General features: G+C 42.7%; 1 protein-coding gene across 2 annotated transcripts; it reads left to right on the forward strand.

The window, feature by feature from the left end:
* The first annotated feature begins 980 nt into the window (after positions 1–980).
* SLC25A33 (solute carrier family 25 member 33) lies at positions 981–15,766 on the forward strand. 2 transcript variants are annotated; one of them, XM_065855159.2, is made up of 7 exons: positions 981–1,124; positions 7,110–7,289; positions 10,117–10,194; positions 11,605–11,705; positions 12,818–12,884; positions 14,238–14,521; positions 15,187–15,766. In XM_065855159.2, the coding sequence occupies exons 1-7, from the start codon at positions 1,075–1,077 to the stop codon at positions 15,387–15,389; spliced, it is 963 nt and encodes a 320-aa protein (XP_065711231.1). In that variant the 5' UTR covers positions 981–1,074; the 3' UTR covers positions 15,390–15,766. The 2 variants fall into 2 exon arrangements, with proteins under 2 accessions (XP_065711231.1, XP_071654492.1); XM_071798391.1 differs by lacking the exon at positions 981–1,124 and adding an exon at positions 6,691–6,839.
* The last annotated feature ends 3,360 nt before the right edge of the window (positions 15,767–19,126 follow it).

Here is a 19,126-nt window from a genome sequence, read left to right on the forward strand (position 1 = left end):
GCCCCTTTAATTAGGATTCTTTAGAGGCAATGCTGTCCATACACAGCCTATAGCTACTTTACTGACATTATATGAACTCACCATAGCTTGTTCCTAAACATTCTTTGTGGGGATACATTGGGAAATGTGGTTTCATACCCTACAGCCGATAGAGAACTGAGCAGGAAAGTGTTCACAGCCAGTCCGAGTAACTCCCTAAGAAACCTGTATTAGTTGCTGCAATGGTACCTGGGGTGGGTTAGAAGGGGGTGGTCAGTAGGTCAGAGGTTCTCCTGCCCCTCTGCTCTGCCCTGGGGAGACCACACCTGGAATATTGTGTCCAGTTGTGGCCCCTCAGTTCCAGAAGGACAGGGAACTGCTGCAGAGAGTCCAGCGCAGGGCAACCAAGATGCTGAAGGGAGTGGAGCATCTCCCGTGTGAGAAAAGGCTGAGGGAGCTGGGACTCTGGAGCTGGAGGAGGCTGAGGGGTGACCTAATTCATGTTTACAGATATCTAAAGGGTGAGTGTCAGGAGGATGGAGCCAGGCTCTTCTCGGTGACAACCAGTGATAGGACAAGGGGCAATGGGTTCAAACTGGAACACAGGAGGTTCCACTTAAATATGAGAAGAAACTTCTTCCTGGTGAGGGTGGCAGAGCCTGGCCCAGGCTGCCCAGGGAGGTTGTGGAGTCTCCTTCTCTGCAGACATTCAAACCCGCCTGGACACCTTCCTGTGGAACCTCAGCTGGGTGTTCCTGCTCCATGGGGGGATTGCACTGGATGAGCTTTCCAGGTCCCTTCCAACCCCTGACATTCTGGGATTCTATGATAAATCGCTGTGCTGGCCTCCCAAGACCCCTTGCCGGTTGAATGCCCAGCACACCGTCCCGGTATCGAACCTCCAATTCCCAGCACTGCTCCGCTCCCGCATGTCCCCCCGCCCACCGCGCCGGAGGGGGCGGAGCTACGCGCCGTGACGCCCCGCGCGGCCGTTTGACGCACGACGCGCCGCCCGCCGGCGTCCGGTGCGCGGACCGGCCCTCGTCTGCAGCTGCCGCCGGCCGAGCCTGAGGCGGCGGCACCGGCACCGGCACCATGGCTGGCGCCCCCCAGGAGAACACGCTGCTGCACCTCTTCGCCGGGGGGTGAGTGCGGCCGGCGCGGCGGAGGGCTGGGCGCGGGGTTGCGGCCGGCGGAGAGGCGCCCGGCCGCTGCCTCGTGTGAGGGGCGACCGGCGGCCTCCCCTCCCCTGGGCGAGCCGGCTGCCGCGGGGAGAGGCTGAGGGTGGCGGGCGCAGCCCGCGGCCTTTCCGCCGTCCCCTCGCGGCCCCGAGAGCCCTTGAGGAGCCGGTTGAGCGGCGGTCGGGCGGCTCCGTCCGGGCGCTGTGTGTAAAGGGGACAGGGCGATTCTTTCCAGATTTAGCAAATATATCCTTAGCAGGCCGAGCAGGAAGGGTAAGGAGGGATCACGGTACGACTTGAGGTCAGCACTGGGTAGGGTCAGTTGCGCCGCTGTGACATTTAGCTATATATAATTTCAAAGTCTTGCAGAGCTGTGGCATCCAGCTCTATTAAATGAAACACTCCAAATCCTCCTCATCTGCTGGATCGAGCAGGAACTGAGGGATGTCAGCCAGAAAGCGTTGTCCAAACTGCAGGCTTTGTGCTTTTGGATGGACCATAGCTTGCCTTTGTCATGGAACATGAGTATTTGCACAGCGCTTTGATAAGCTCTGCGTAGGTGACAGTTAATAGTGGAGGCTGCGTTACTGCCTGATCCATATGAATACACTGAAGAGCAAGTACTCCAAAATGGGAGAAGGCTTGTGTGGAAAAACAAACAAAGAAGGTCCTGGTCCAGGCCACTTCTTGTAAGTTTTTGTGAGGTGCTGTAAACTTCTTATATTTGTTGTGTTAAAAGCTTAAATAACAACTCCACCCAGCCCAACCCACAAACTGCCAGTTGAAAACCCTCCCCAGCAGCCTTGTTAATTAACTTATTACAGTAATTTTAACAGTAGTCCAGTAAGATCATTTTAGGGTGTATATTAAAAATAAATTTTAAAAAACTTCCATTATGTGATAGTAGAAATCTTCTTTAATGATAATATTTTTTTAATGGCTTAAACTCTGTAAGTAGTAGAATATTATGTAGAACTCATCAGCTGACAATAGTTAGGAAGCCAGCATGAAACCCATTGTTCATTTAAATCTGTTTAGTAGTAGCCCATTGTTTCTTCTGTTGTTAAACAGGAGACTTCGATCTCCTCTGACATGTCCTTGGAGCGGTAGGTTCATTTAATATAATATTAAACCAGACAAAGTCAGGTTTTCCAGAGGCACTGTCCTTATTCTGTGGACTTGAACTCTGTGTGTTAAGTCCTGTTTTCCCCTGCACCTCTTGCATTAGCGTAATATCTGGAGCCTGTGACAGGAATTGGGCACAAATGTACACAAGCAACTTGTTTGTTAGTAGTAATGTCTATGCAGAGCTCTAGGTGTCCTCACGTAACTCATCAGACTATAAATGAATAGGAATTTTAAACTCATCAGTGTTTTAAGCTAATACTGAGTGATTAGCATCTTCCTTACTCATTTAGTGTGCCCTCTACCTTCTCTAATGATCCTGCTAAACAAGCATTTTCTGGTCCGATCTGGTTTTGGGAGAGCATGGAGGGGAAAGAGCAGAAACAGAGCAAGGAATATCCCCCTGACCACTCTGGGGTAATAATATAGATCTGTTTCTAAAGGCGTGATGAAAATACAGCACAAAGGAAAGAGATGGTCTTTTAGAGTGTACAGGCTTTTAAATGTTGGTTGTTGGACCTCATTCTTGTTCTGAGTATCTCGCTATTTACAGAGACACGGAAAAGTGTGCCATGGTTTATCTTGCTGTGGTGTTACGAAAGGGAAAATGAGACAGCAAATTTAGTCTTCTCGTGTACCAAGCAATGCTAAAGTGTTTGGTCCAGCCACCCAGCATCCAGTTTATTTCAGAGTGGTTCCCTGTTGAAGGCCCTGAACTTGCATATCCTGTGTACAAAACTACTAACGCTATTACCTCTGCTTTTCAAGTGAGAAATGCAGACTTCTTAGTGCTCACTGGATAGGACAAGAAATTGAACACCAGTTTCAAAGTGTTGCCCAAGCTATGGAAACGCCTTTCTCTACATGTAAGAAATGTAGTAGGAAATAGGTGATGTGTTTTGGGGGGAAGGTGACCCTGAGGGCAGGGAAGATTTCAGGAGCAGCAGAGAGAATGATGCCCGAGTTGCACAACAGATGTGAGCATGTTTATGTTCCTGCCTCCCTGCTGAAGTCAGTGCAGTTGTTGCTTGTTTTTGTTTGGGAAAAACTCTGGACTAATCTGCAGCAGAGGTTGCTCCATGTTGTCTTCCCTGCTGAGTAATACTGTTTACTCCAGGGATTTCTTAAGAAGTGGTATTTAGAGGTTGCAGTGCCCTTCATAGAACTGGCAAAGAGCAAAAACTGGGAACAAACTTTTAATCTTGATTTCATTACAGTTACTGTGTGTCATGCTGGGTTGTAAGTTATGATTAAGTTATGATTCCTCTAACCAAGCAGCTCATCATCTTTTGCCCATGATCTTGCTGAAGTCAGTGGTATTCTACTGAAAGATCATTAAGGGTTTGGATGCTTTTTTGTTTGGTTTGTATTTTTGTAGAACTCCTTTAACATTCAGCATTGTGTTGTTATTCATATTAAGAATATTGCTCAGTGATTAAATCTAGGACAGATGAAGTAAGCCCTGCTCTTAATTAAGATTCTTGACATCTATATAAATTGCGCTAGTGGGTGCTGAGAGTTTATTTCAAGTGCAAGTCATTGGTGTCTTGGGGGTGGACTTTGTAAAGATAGAAAGCTGGCAGCAAGAGAAAAATTGGAATTGGGTTTTGAGACTTACATCCCCAGCATGTTTTCTAAACAGTTTTTCTCTTAATGGAAGTAAAAAATAATTTTTCTGTGGCTTTTAATGTATAGCGCATTATGTATCTCCATAAACACAAAGTATGTTTCATATTCTTAGGCCAAGAGTTTCCTTAGTTCCTTTGTTTGGACATCACAAGGCGGAGAGCTGTATTTTGCTGCTGTAGTGGTGATATGTGAGGAGGCATTCAAAACCTGAAGTGCAAATACTGGTTTTCTGGCAGTAAGTGACAGGCCAAAGCTGATCGATTGTTGGGTGTCTCGCATTGAAGAGATTTTCTGTCTGTGATACATGCAGAGCGTAGCTGGGAACCTCTTGTGATGTGCTTGCTGTGTGAGCTGTTGGAGATACTCTAACATAGTGCTTTGTTTCTGAGGAGGTTTTTCTCTTTTGACTAGGGACAGATTCAGACATTGTTTGGGGATTTTTTTCAAGAGGCGGTGGAATAAACACTGCTTAACATCTGTGGAACTGTAGTTCCACACTGATGTATCAAAAAAAAACCCATTCAAACCAGCATGAAGACTTGGAGGTTTTGTCTTGATTGCAGCATAAGATTTTCCCAAATGAAATTTATCTGGCTGTATATCTGGACTCTGAATCTTGGAGGACTCATGGCTGTTTATTCAGCTGAATAAGGCTTGTTGTTTTTCCGTTCTTCCCAGATGTAGGCATTTGGAACACCCTAGGAATACAAAGTGTTTCTTTTATGCACAGTGTGTTATTTTTCAGCTATCTTTCTGGGGCATAGAGCAACACCAGGTTATGATACGTAGAATTCCCATGTGGAGGAAAATCAGCTCAGCTGAAAACACTGCCCAGTACATCCAAGTCCTTAGTTGAACTATCTGCTGTGTATTAGTATTTGGGACATAATGTGTGCACCCTGTTGACATTCAGAAATTCCTGTTAGACAATGCATTTTTCTTAAATGCCACACTGACAACATAAATTTCTGAGTGGCTAAAACTAGTGATGCAGACTATTAACTCACTGTCTCAAATATCAGAGGATTGCATATGCATTACCAGAAGTACTTAAATATTAAAGGCTATGCAAATTAACCGGATTATCAAACTGAAAGGGTGAAAGGCAAGGAGTGGGCTAGAAAGGCAAGACAACAGCTGATGCAGGAGGGAATACGCCAGAGAGGCTAAAAGTTGGGTGGCAAGATGTCACTCTGGACTGAGCAACTGGTAGTTCAGAAACAGCAAATGGAGTTTCAGCATTCTGAATTTATGAATTGTTACTGTGGAGGCATTGGTTTAATGTTCATAACTGTGAAATAAATGAGGACTGAAGATGGGAGCACGCAGTAGTGAAGCATTGGTAGATAAATGAATTGAGAATTAAGGCAATCAAATTCTCTTCATCAGATTCCCACAGGCTTACAGTTTCCCTTGAGTATGTTGATTAATCAGGTGTTAATTGTACATATTTGTGTCTGTATTGGATGTACATAGTAGGAGAGGTGGCAGTGGGGATCTGCAAGAGGGACCCACAAAACATTTCCTGCTCTGAGCAACAAGTGTGAGCTGTGGGAACAGGAAAGGTTTTGCTTGGGAAGCCATTCCTGACCTCTCGTTTTGCCCCAGGATCTAATTTCAGAGAAATGCGAGCAACGTGAGATGCACCTGACAAAACGGAGAAGGATAAACTGAAGCGATGTCCTCCAGAGTAGTACTGACGCAACAGAAGGCTCGTGTCCAAGCCCTGCTTCAGTACACAAAATAATCAGAGACCCGTGCAAAATAAGCAGAGGCCTGATAAGGTCTCTGTGAACGCTGTCATTTTTGAGCCAAATGACACAATTTCAGCTGCTATGTACTTAGTTCCATGAACAACTTTGTGACTTTATTCAACAGTCAGAGCACAAGCCCTTTGAAAGGGGTAAAGGCAAAGCTCTTTCTTACAGTATCCGTCACTTTGGATATATGGACTGTCCCTAGTTTAGACTTTTTGCCTTTCAGCAGTGAAGAGGAAGAAGCAAGAACTTGGAGGATAAGCTCAGTGAAGCATGCTGTTAAATCATATTGCCGGCGTCAGTGAAAACACAGTTTTTTCTGTGAGATGCACTTGTATCTCACAGTTCAGTTGTAGTAAACGCACTTGGAAAAAAAGCTGAAATGTCTGGTTAAGTCTTCCTAAATCCCAATGTGTTTGATTAATAAAATTTAGATACAGTATCTTTTAGCTAACCTCAGCATTATGTTTAATCGTGAAGTTTGAGAGAAGGGACATGCAATTACCAAAGAGGAACAGCACTAGAGAAAAATACTTCGACCAGTCACTTTTGAGATCACTGGTTACAGTGAAAAATTAGGACTCGTACACCTTGTATTATTGTGCTTTTTCTGAGGCTCAGTCTGACTACATTAAGATCAGTATATGCCTACTATAGGGTCATTTATTTTTTCTTTATATGCTTATGTGTGTGTCTATATGTGTATGCATATGTATGTGTGTGTATAATATTTTGTCTTTCTGTTAGCAGAGTCTGGGATTTCTCTTCTTTAGTAGCTTTCTGTCATGTTATTCTGTTTTCCCACCCTCCCTCTCATCCTTGCAGCTTCCTTTCTCCCACCCCCTCAAAAAAAGTTGATATCTGTTGTTTTTAAGAGGGCCTAACTTAGTGTAGTTTTGGTATTTGCTACCTCTGTAGATGGCTCTTTTTATCACAAGTACTGAAAGGGTGAAGAATTATATAGCTGTGTTTTCTGTCTATAGTGTCCTAATCCCCAGTGACTTGTTCTCATCTGCCAGCTTCCTGCTTCCCATAAGAAAAATCCATCCAAGGGTACATCTGTTTAGGACAACAACCTCTGAAACGTGGATGCCTCTGAAGTTTTGACAGGCAGAGTTCCAAGTTCCAGCAGAACACGGGACCAGCAGATGATCATTCAGGGATTTTTGTTAGTGCTGGGTATCTTCTTTGTGTTTACTAATCTCATTGCTACACGTGATCATTATAACAGTTTCTCAACCATCTCTCTCCTCCCCCAGGGCTAGGGAACAGTCTCCCTTGCCTCATGCCAAAACTGACCTGCTTCCTAATAATTCGTCCACTATGTGGAGCAACTGGCGACAAGTCCTCAGATTTTATTTATATGCTGTGCTGTGATTTGACACATCTGTGCACCTGTGATTTTCTGACTATCTTCTGTTTAAATTGTGTCTTACAGCTGCGGAGGAACAGTTGGTGCTATCTTTACATGTCCCTTAGAGGTAATAAAGACGAGACTCCAATCTTCCAAGCTGGCCTTCCGGGCTGTCTACTACCCGCAAGTCCAGCTGGGGACCATCAGTGGTGAAGGAATGGTCAGGCCAACATCTGTATCACCTGGACTCTTTAGTGTTCTCAAGTGAGTACCGCTGCTCCTGTCATTCAGTGTTGCTCAACACCAGTGATGTGAATTTCAGTTCTTTGCAAACATGGAATGCAAATTTTGCCCCAGACTCACACTGGAAGGATTCCTGTCAGTTTGGCTTCTTCCTTCAGCAGTAGAAAGATAAATTATTATTTTAAAAACACATACATATTCAGGATTCTAGAGCGTTCCTTTGAACTTCATAGAAGTTTGCTGCCAGCACTTAGAAACTTTCCAAAGTGAATTGATTTGAATAAGTGTTTGGAGATGTTATTTTTAAATGGTGTGCTCACATTTAGGCTCTTTGGTAGTGATGACTTCCTAGGGATCAATACACAGGACATACTGTAAACTCTTGATGTGCCTTAGCTTGTGGGAACTATCACAGAAAATATTCTGGAGGAAAGGACTTTTTCTCTTTTTCAACACTGAGAAGTGTCATCTCTGAAGTCCAAATCTCCATACTGTATTTCATGTCAAAGCACCACAAACTTACAGTTTAGACCTCATGCAAATGGCTTGAGTTTATTTGGATCATTAAGCACCGCAGGGTGATGCAGAGAGGTCCTGTTTAGATCAGGTAGCAGAAATGCCAAGGAAAATAATGACTAGCAAAGCAAGCGGAATGGTTTTATGTAAGGCCAACACGCTTGGCAGATTGCCTGGGGAGAAGCTGCACAGTTATATAACAGTACAGTGCTAATTCAAATTCTCTGCAGAGCTATCTGGCTAGAGTCGTTCTGGGACTTGAGTTTCTCTATTGTAAACAGTACTGCCTTCCCCTGCCAAACATTTCTTTGTCTATTCAGAGGTGAGTCTAGAGCAATTCGTGACTGAAAACGTGAGGTAGTGCCAGTTGCCGTTGATTTTTTTCATCTCCTTTCGCTTGCTATCTTTTCACCTTGCAGCGTGGGAATTTAGGCAGCTGTAACTAAAGGAGTGAAAACTTCAAGGCACAAGGCTCTTAATTCATCCTCTTGGCCCATCTTTTTCTGGATTGTCTTTAGGGAGAAAGGAAATAATTTAAAAGTGGGTCAGCCTCTTAATATGTTTATTAAGCTCATTAAATTTGGTGAGTAGGATCTTAATTTCATTTCACTTCAGGAATTGCTCAGCTGCATGTATCATCAAGTTTTCAACCTGCTTGCTTCAGTGGATTGAGAAGTGAGAGCAAAATATTTGTGCTGTTGTTTCCTTGCAGGCAGCATCTATGAAGAACAGATAATGCTATTGATTATGATCTTTCTGATAAAGTACACAGGTATAAAGAAAGAAGTCAAGTCAGGTCTTTTGCATTTACTCTTCCATGTCTTTCTCAATCCTGGTCATGAATTCATTGCCAGACTGGATATTACTTGGGCCTTCTGTTTTGTGAAAATTGTGTGGCTAAATAAGCAACCATTAGAGGCCTACATATAAAATTGCTCTGTAAGAGTTAAAGGTGTTGAGTATGAAAGCCCCTTAACTACTGTAAATAGAAAGAAAGTAGGTACTCAGGAGGGCAGGTTGAACCTGCTGCTGAACAGAAAGCGCTCCAGAAGGACAGGCTGTTTTTGTCTAATCCATTTAAGATTCTGATGAGTCACCCCAGCTGGAATCTGCAGTCGTGACTGTTAAGTGACAAAGAACAAGTAGTTGGTGAATCTGTCTCCTTGGAGACACTCAGCCCTGGAGTTTACACTGAAAGTTCAACTCTGCTGCAGAAAAAGTGTTTCAGAAGCTCCTATATCTTCTCCTAATGAGCCTAGTTTTGGAATCTGTGGGGAACATGCTCAACAGTGCTAATGACCTAGAAAGCAAATTCTGGAAAATTGGCAGTTCTGCCAGGGGCACGTGAACTACACGTGGAGCCTGGTGTTACCAGGATTTTCTTGCATGGTGTTTGCCAGGTGAGCTCAGTTCAGAGGGCTGCTGTCTAGCAGGTTGTGCACTGAAATCTCAGTAATTACTGGACTGCACCTGGCTTTCCTGGTAAATACTTGGCTGTTTGCTAGTTGGCGACTTTTTAGTACTTGTTTGTATGTCTGCTGTGAGTAGTCTAAGGAATTTGGAAGATAAGTCTCTTTTAATGAGGCACTTCAGCAAGGTGTTACACAGAACTTGACAGCTGCTGGAGAAGCTGCCCAAACAGTTTATCTTCTTCAAGGAAGTCCTAGCCCAGTGTGCCTTTGTGTGAGGGGAAAATGGGTGGAAATAGCATGGGAAACCTGGCCTGTAGCAATTGCAGAACTGCAGGAAAGCATCACTTGGTGATCTTCCTGCTCGAGACCTGATCGTCCAGTCCAGTCCTGGCAGGAATTCACAGCAGGACCTCTGTAGCTGGAGTTTACTTGGGTAAGATGATGGGAACTGTTTTGAATGCTCTCAAAACCAGGTATCCCTGAACTCCCTGGGGACAGTAGGTAATTGTAAAAGGGAAAAAGATTTCATTTTTCCCGTCTCTATACAGGAAGCAAACTCCTGAATTGCTTAGATACAGAGAATGCCAAAAATATTCTTTGTTCATCAGAGTCACCTACCACTGGATTCTCCGTGAAACTTTAATTCAGTTCCTGACTGCTTTCAAAGAATGGAAATCATAACCTTGTGCACTATGACACACATTTGCCTGTAGTGCACTGAAGTTTTGTGGTATAGTGGCTTTTATCCAGTGTTATATATAATTCTGCTGATCTTCAAGTATATTATGTAGCTTAAAAGCTAACCGCTTCACAATTAGTAGTCATGACTTTTGTACAATTCTTTTGCCTGACTGACAGAACAAGAAGCATAACTTTTAACCCAAATATTAACTTTTTTCCCCGTTTGTTTTTATTTTAAGGTCAATTCTAGAGAAAGAAGGACCAAGGTCACTCTTCCGAGGGCTGGGTCCAAACTTGGTTGGAGTTGCACCATCAAGGTAAATAGTTAAACTATTGCTAAAAGACACATTTAAGGTACCAACTCAAATGTTGCAGTGCATTCGTAATTCAAAAGAATAGGTCATGAAGTTGTCCCATTTGTAAACTAAGATTTGTGCATGTATACTGCACAGTATACATAACAATAAATACTTCTAAAAATCTGCTTTACGCTTGTATAACACTGGAAGGTGCAGATTAAATGAGGCACTTAAATTCCAAGTCATTGCAAGAGCCACTTATCATGTGCTTGAGAAAACAAGAGAAAGTCATGCAGAGAAATCTGTAGGATTAATATTTGCATTTTTCTAATATGATCTGCTGCTTCCCTGCGAATACGTAAAACACTTGCCAAACACTGAGTAGGAGCTAGAGGCCAGGGGAGGGAGGTACCTAGCTGGTCCTTGATTGCCTAAATTCTTCTCAAATGAAAAACTGTAGCTGAGGGGGAGAGACTTGCATCGCTGCCATCTAACAGCTCTGTGTGTGTCCCCAACAAAAGTAGCTACGAAGTTTGTTTGTATTTGGAAGTCTTGCAGGCACCTAAATGGTTTCCACAAATGCCTGTGACACTCCAGGTTTGGCAGGGCTGAAGATCTTTGTGCCTCGCAAATGTCAAAACGTGTTAGCAATCGGGAAATTGGCAGATGTTCTCTGCCTGAAATAAAAGGAACTGGGAGAGCGGTGCACTCCCTCCCTGGCCTCTTGCCCAGTAGGTAGAACGTTCCCCCCAGAAGTGGGGAATCCTCTTTCTGTACAGGTAGTCCTTGCAGCAGGGATCTGAGTCCAAAACCACCTGCTTTTTCATGCCCCTTACTCGTACTGTCTTTTGTATTCCTTCAGATTCTTCCATAAGGTTGGAATAAGGTACTTTATAGAAATTCTCACACTGTAGCCACCAATAGCCGCTTGTTTTTAGCAGTTCACGTCAAGGAGCTGTATCTGAACACACTTGGTTCAGACAACTTCTTCGGTTGTTGCAGATCGTCTGTGTTTCCTCTACTCCTATGCATTATGTAGGGATTAGAAGTGTGTGAAAGTCTCTCATTTCCAGGGTCAAGTGGTTAAAGCACGAAGTGCTGCTGATGCAGTTACAGCGCAGAACAGATTTATGGAAAACATGGGCTCTGGGTGGGAAAGTGACCATATTGCCTCCAGTCTCAGACTTGGTGTGGAAGTGAAATATTTCTGCCCTGTGGGTGTCAGGTCAGATATTGGCACTGTCATGTAATGAGAAGAGAAAACAAAAACCACCAAACACAAACCAACTGTGGCCTTGTAGATGGAAGCAATCATATGGAGGCCTCTTTGGAGAGAAAGTTGCTTTTTGGGGGCAGGAAGAAAAGTAATGTGTCTAATTTGACATTGTGTGTATTACGTTGATTGGTTGGTTGGTTTTTTCCCCACAGAGCTGTCTATTTTGCATGTTACTCCAAAGCCAAAGAGCGATTTAATGGCATTTTTGTGCCCAACAGCAACATTGTGCATATCTGTTCTGCAGGTTCTGCAGGTATGTATTTGTAATTCGTCTTCCATATGGTCTGCAGCAATACCGCAGTGTCCAGCCCCTCGCCAATTGCAGGCAATACATGCATTGGTATCTGTGTGGCTCTGAGATGCACCTTAATTCTTTATTTACTCCAGGCTGTTGTTGCTACAAGACTTCTATCCATCTCAATAGTTAGGAAACCAATAGAATGAATCATAAGGGGGGACTGGACTTTCAGTCTGTCTGTCCAGGACCTAACACACCAGTCTGGGCTGACAGCTCTGGATAACTGTATATGGATGAGTACAGAGGCCAGTATATATGTGGCACATTCTGAAAATGTACACTTAGTTTGAGGTTGTGTGGGCCAGAAAGCAGGATTGTGCTAGCTCCTAATTTACCATGCCTACAGAGGAACTGTTTTCCTCTTCAACACTTTGAAATATTTTTAGATTGTTGCTTGCTAACTTGGGGTGAACTTTTTTCCCAACTGCAATGCTATGGTAACGTCTCTGAATGTAAGAAAATAAAGACACCAGCAACCTTTTGATACTGTTTTAGTTTCATTGTTTCATGATGTTGTATTTTTCCTACCAGGATGGGGAAAATATTCTGTTCTTGTAGGAAAAATACTGCAGGAGAGCTCCACTAGTCCAAGCATCAGTCACCGGAGTGATCATCAAAACTAATGTTTCCTAATCTAACCCCTTAATTATGAGTGCATTCTGCTAATGAGATGGCTCAATGGCACCACCTAGAGCCTTGGGGAAAACAAAAGACTAAAATGTGTGCTTTCCCCACAGATTTTCTTCTGTTATTCCAAATGCCAGTCAGTAGGTGAGCTATCTTGTCTACAGCAGTCTTTAGGAACATGAGGTACATATTAAAATAGGTGAAAAAAGGAAGAATCCTTTAAGAAATTCCAAGGCCATTGGTCAATGCCTCCTGAAGTTTAACATGAGCTGGTTCTCTGGCAAGAGGAAGATTGTAAGCTACGCACCTTTTTTTCTTTCGAAACCCCTAGATAGAGCTGGTGACTAGAACTATCCCACTGCACAGTGTATAGAGTTCGTGTTTGCTGTGGCAATGCACTGGCCTGGATTCAGCTATACTTTTGATTTTCTTTTTTTCAGCCTTTATCACAAATTCCCTGATGAACCCTATATGGATGGTGAAAACCAGAATGCAGCTGGAACGGAAGTAAGTAACTGATGGAGGGAGATTGGGTGCCAGTGAGTGGCTAAGGGAGCCTCTGGAAAACCAAACGGTCGCATTTTTACTCCTGGTTCTTTGTACTGTGATAGATCTTGCCCCAGTTGTTTCTCTGACTCTCAATTCCACCTTTCAAGCTTGGTCAGACTAAAGGTTGAGGTTCTGTGTGTCATACTTCAGTTTGATGCACAGTTACTGTTGAGAAGGACGTGGAAGTTACCTTGAGTGCTGAATTACATTGAGTTTCTGGTTTCACTGTAAATCTTAGGTAAATTTGGGTATAGCATTAATTTTCTCTCAGACTCCTGCTTACAGAATCATCTGTACTTCATGGGTCAATGTTGAGGATAAATATATCCAGGACTGAAATGCTTTCACACAGCAAACAGAGGCTGTGGAAAGGTCAGAAGAGCTCACGTGGGAGGCTGAGCAGGAGGTTGCAGTCCGTGTCCCATTTGGCAACATCGCTTGTTCTGATCCCAGACCACACAGCTGTGTGTTCCTGCAGCAAACCAGGGTTACTGGTACACAGTGAGGTAGCTGTGAACAGAAAGGGTCACGTTTCTAAATTGCTGTGAACAGAAAGGGTCATGTTTCTAAATTGCAGTGAAGCCACATGAGTTTAGTTTCATAAAACATTCTAGAGGCAATAAGAATCTGTTGCAGTGGTTTAATGATCTTTTGCTTCCTTCGGCATTGTATTATTGTTAACCATACCTCCTGAAGACAGAGAGGGAATTTGACAGTAATATCTTTCAGTTGAGTGATTCATAGTCACTGGTGGTTATTGAAGCAATGAGGGACTCTGCTAATAATGTGACTGCTTAGAATGGAAATTTCTTCCTGCAAGGATGTTTTAGATCAGATAAGAAAGATCCTTTAAGGCACCACAACTTATAAATAATTTATACAACTTAATTCCAGCACTTCACAGGGTGGCACCTTTGAACTGAGTGCTGCCTCTTAAAATGAAGGATAATTCCTCATGTAGCAGACCTTTGTATCTTGGCCTGCTGATGGTGGCTTTAAATGACATTACTAGTTGAACACAAAGCAGTGTCTCTTCAGTGCTTATTGTATTTAAAGCATTGGTGTGAACTATGAGAGACTGGATTGAACTTGAGCTGTAAGAATCATTACAAGTATTTATTAGTGTATTAGCAAAGCCAAGCGTGCGCTCTTAGCATGGTAGTCCTTCTCTATGCAGCTTTCCTAGAAGATTTTTGGAGTAAAACTTAGGAGAGAACCATTTCTGTAGTTATAAAAACTATTGAGATTTTTTTTTATAATATTGATTCTTTTTCTGGGCTCATTATATGCTCTGTTTTCTTTGTTTTTTAGAGTCAGGGGTTCAAAACCAATGAATGCTTTGCAGTGTGCTAGATACGTTTACCAGACAGAAGGTATCCGCGGCTTTTATAGGGGCCTGACTGCCTCCTATGCTGGGATTTCTGAGACCATTATCTGCTTTGCTATTTATGAAAGTTTAAAAAAGCACCTAAAGGAAGTCCAACTGCCCCCTTCTCCTCCTAATGGGACCGAAAGGAACTCAACAAGCTTCTTTGGACTGATGTTTGCTGCTGCTGTTTCAAAAGGCTGTGCTTCTTGTATTGCCTATCCACATGGTATGTTATCTTTTCCATTTGTGACTACAGTAGAACAGCTGTTGCTTGTAATCCAAGACAGAAGATGGGCTTTAGGGCTGTAAAATTCTTAGTCATTTGAATGGCCAAATGCATGTTACTGTGGCACGTGCGTACGCATTGGGGTCTTCAGTACTGGTCCCATCATTCCCAGTTAGCCATTTAGTTGGGGATTGGGACTTCCTAATTTTAAAACATCTCAAAAAATGCCAAAAAGAAATTGAGCACCTGATGCTTCTGTTCTCACTAGTAGCCTCATCTGAGTCCCCACGGCCTTTGGGATTCTGTGATAAAGTGGAAGGAAACACTAGTGGGCTGAGCAGGGTTATTCTGTTTGGATAGACGTGCATGTTACCATGGTTATAGAGAGAGAGAGCAATATTGATTATGTGAGCATCAGTGAAGCATTCAGTTCTGTAGCAGCTTGAATGAGCAAATAATGCATTTATTCCACATGAAAAGGAGCACATCTTTAACTTTTGCTTCTTGCCTGAAGGGCAACGTGGACAGGATTCCGCAGCTGAAAGTTGGTACAGGAAGGAAGGTTTTCCTGCCCCTGGGTTTTGCGTACCGTGTGGTCATGGTGTGTTTCTTGACGGGCAGGTTTATACCTTGTTAACTTTGGACTCTGTTTTACTTTTCTGCAGAGGTCATACGGACACGGCTGCGAGAAGAAGGCACTAAATACAAGGCTTTCATTCAGACAGCACGTCTGGTAGCACGTGAAGAAGGCTATCTCGCCTTCTATAGAGGACTCTTTGCTCAACTCATCCGGCAGATACCAAACACAGCCATTGTGTTGTCTACCTATGAGTTAATTGTGTATCTGTTAGAAGACCGTGGAAAGTAGCGGAGCCAGGACTCCTGTTACAGACTGTAGACCAATTTCTTCATTGAACAAATAGTCCTTTAAGAGACTGATGCAGGTGGCGGTGCTGGTGGGGAAACTACAAGTCTGTGATCACCTGCTGGATATTTCCTTTTGGATTCATGCTTTCTGAAAGGTCTTAAGTCATTAACGTTAATAGTTAATTATAACTTTTTTTAACTTAATGATAATTAAACTGCTACTAAATTAAATTTCACTATTTAATTTAAGTATATGTTTGTCCTTTTCCTTAAGCACAGCCAGATGTGGTCAAGGAATGTACCTCATACTATTAAGTGATCTCTTGGACTGATGTTCATTAAAACTGTATTAAAACAAGAGAAGAACTGGTTTGGAAATTGGAAACTCTGTCGTCTTTCCACTGGGCTCATGTCGCTTTTTAGCACTGTAATAGCGAACTTTGAGAGTTCTGGTTTATTCAAGGTCCATCATTCATTGCTGTTTGAGCATCCTGGAGTGTTCAAGTAGGACGATCTTGTAGTATGTTTCTCTGTTTTGATGGTATGAAATATGCACACCAGAATATCTTAGAAAAGCCACTTACACTGGCAATATTGCTGGAATGTGATTGTGGGAGGCTTTCAGTAAAAAATTCATTACCGTCCTGCGTGCACTTATGCATTTGGTATACATCTGTATGCTGGTGTGTGTAAAAAGATCTGTCATGATTTGTTGGCTTTTGGACCTTGCTCTTGTGAGGGATGGAGGACATAAATACACCATGGTTGTGGCCTGGCTGCCCTGCAGAAACTCCATGAGATGCAGTAACTTGGTCACGTATCCTGACCTCAGCCTTTTAGTACTGTGGAGCTTTTTTGTGTTATGTTTTCCTTCTATTTCAATGCTGGGTGTCTGGAGAGTGAGATAGGCCCCAAATACTACAGACCATAAATGCAGCTCTGGATTCTGCTTTACAATATGATGTTCAGGAGTATTTCCCTCTTGATTTGATGTCCTCGTAGAGCAGTGCTGCTGATGAGAATGAGATACTATGTTATCTCATGGACACGTCACTGCAGTTAACACTGAAAAATCCACAGCCTATGTAAATAGCTTCTTTATGTCATTACTTGATTTCTTACTGAAGGAAATAAGGATTAGCCAGTTTAGTGCAGCCTGTTGAACCAGTATCTGCCACACAATGTCAAAGGGGTATTCTTCAAGAGTAGTCATACTACAGTTCTTCCTTTGTCAGTTATAAATCAAATATCCTGCATACTTGAGATCAGTCCTTCCATAAGTATTAGAATATGCTTTTAATTTTAGTAATCTCTTTACCACATATGTTGCAGCAGTACCTTGTGATTAAAGTATTGTATATGAATCATTACTGATAGTGCAGGATAAAATATTTTAGAACTCAAAAGGCAGATTTGTGTTTTGCGTTGGCCATACTATGCTCTCCTGTTCACTAGTGTCATTTGCTTTGGCAGCTGAGACAAACACTGCAGCATTTGAGCCCAGCTTCAGTCTTCCCTGCTGCTGAACTGCACAATGAGCTTCTCATGGTTTGAGCAGGTGTTGAGGTCTTGAGCACAAAGTGTTTACAGACATCTTTGACTTCAAGGACCAGATATACCAGAGGTTTGGACTTGGAAGGAGCCTGCAAAGCATTAAGAAACAGCCTAGTAGTGAGTAGGGCTTTCTTTTACAAAATAAAGTTGTCAGGCTCGTATTTTGTTGCAAAAATACAATGGGTTGATAACTGGATTGAAAGCTTCATGTCTGCTCTCATTAGAACCTGGCTGATGACTGGTACTTGAGGTCATATTTGACATCAATGTGATGGAGGAGCCGACTGCAAAGAGGGTAGAATGTGTGTATACCTCATTATGAGGCAAAACTCCAAAAATAACTGATTTCTATTATGTCTCACTGAAAAGACTGTATCACATTACCCCTAATCTAAAATAGGAAACAGTTGAGTAACTAAAAATTGGCATGGCTTTTTTTATGGCGACAAGCAGCAAAAGCTTTCGTCTCTTTATAGGAGTCAAAACTGCCACACAGTGCTGTTTCTATTTTTGAGAACTAGGACAGTTGTGCTGCTACTTTCTGAGATCTGCTTTCTGAAACCAGTATTCCTGTGTGCTTACGGTACAGTAGCTCACTTGTGAAATGTGTAGACTGCTGTTATTTTTTGAGATGAGAGAACTCAACCCCCTTTGAGGACTTTGAGACTTGGTAAGAGAGAAAGTAAGAGAAAGTGAACAAATTTTTGTTCCACATAAATATGAGGGAAACCCAGGAATTCTGGTGGATTTTTGGTTTTGTTCTTCAAGCTTTGCTACCAACCTTTACAGAATCGGTCTTAATTTGATAGGGTGTTAATAAGCTATACTGGGAAGTAATAGAACTTCTGAATTAGTATAATTTACTCCTTTTTCCTTCCTCTCTCAACTATAATTTTTAAAATTCACTAACCCTTGATTCCTTAACCCTGTAGAGAGTTACCATTTTTAGGTGATGCTCTGTGAGCCATCCCATTGATGTCACTGAGTATGGAATAAGCCTGTTACCAGAGGGAAGAAGTTGCAGTTGTTTTTCCAAAGGGATATCTGAATTTATACGTAACCGACCTTTCTCTGGTTGTGAAAGAAACTAGCAGCATTTTTCACTGTTCATTCCACTTCTTCAGCTTCCACAGAAAGTCAGTTTCATGAAAGGTAGGTAAATTTGTTACTGGTTAGAACTTCCTGGACAGTTTCTCTCCAGGTTTAGGCTTCATTACTAGGCCCTTTGTAGATTAATTATCAGTAAGGTGATGAAACTATGGTTTTATCTGAAGTGACCACAAAGTTTCCATTAACTTTACCAGGAGCATCTGTTCCTGTTCATGAATTAGTTGTTAAATTACAAACACACTGTTGCTACAATAGTATGAGCCACTCATGTTGGTTAATTTAGCTGTGGAAGCATTTTTTAGGTGTTTGAAGATGTCTCAAGTCCTTATACTGTAAGACCTACTGCTTCCCTTTAAGTATCCATGGTTGCCTTGATATTCCTCAAAATTCTCTGTATTTACTGGTGGTTGTAGTATCGTGACTGTGCCCTTTACTGCGACAGGTAGTTGTTTTACATGAGTTCCTCATTAGCTCCTTTAAGGAGGCAACTTCTGGTCAACGTGGTTGGACTGATACTACAGAGAGAGTTGATAGGAAGGGAGGGACGTGGTAAAGAAAATAGACAGGCTCTCAAGCACAGAAGTCCTAGGGGACTTGCAGAAATGGAACAGTTAAGACCCCAACCACAGTTAAGCTTAAATTACAGCTTCCAGTACTAATATTTATGAAGAGCTTTTGCACTGGTGGCTTTTTAAAAACATGAGGTTGACATCACTTGGTTCTGAATTTGAAGCCGTTCTGTCTACTGTGCTGAGAGTGTTTTGTTTTTAACCGGGCAAACAGCTGCGCAATTTGAGGCAGGCTTAGTCTCATATTCTGCAGAGGTCTTACCTCTTGCCTTCATGTTAGCGCAGGGCACGACTGTCAGACCAACTGCTGCCAGATCTCTAAGAACAGTAAATCCCACTTGTGTGTGCTGAGAGGGGCAGAGCATAAATGGGTGTTACTTTCTTTCTAGGGGAGAGCTGCTGAACAAGCCTGACCCAGGCACTGCTCCCATCAGAGACCTGGGGGCTTTCTGCAAAATTGAGTTGTTTCTCAGTCTGTCCAGAGAGAGGGAAAGTCCAGAGCAGC

This window comes from Patagioenas fasciata, chromosome 23 (genome assembly GCF_037038585.1).
Source record: "Patagioenas fasciata isolate bPatFas1 chromosome 23, bPatFas1.hap1, whole genome shotgun sequence".
NCBI lineage: Eukaryota > Metazoa > Chordata > Aves > Columbiformes > Columbidae > Patagioenas > Patagioenas fasciata.

What these genes read in the sequence shown, in the direction of transcription:
- SLC25A33 (XM_065855159.2), top strand. Translation starts at nt 1,075, where the DNA reads ATGGCTGGCGCCCCCCAGGAGAACACGCTGCTGCACCTCTTCGCCGGG. An exon ending in GTTGGAGTTGCACCATCAAG is followed by an intron (nt 10,195 to 11,604) that starts GTAAATAGTTAA and finishes TTTTCCCCACAG; the next exon opens with AGCTGTCTATTTTGCATGTT. An exon ending in CTGTTCTGCAGGTTCTGCAG is followed by an intron (nt 11,706 to 12,817) that starts GTATGTATTTGT and finishes TCTTTTTTTCAG; the next exon opens with CCTTTATCACAAATTCCCTG.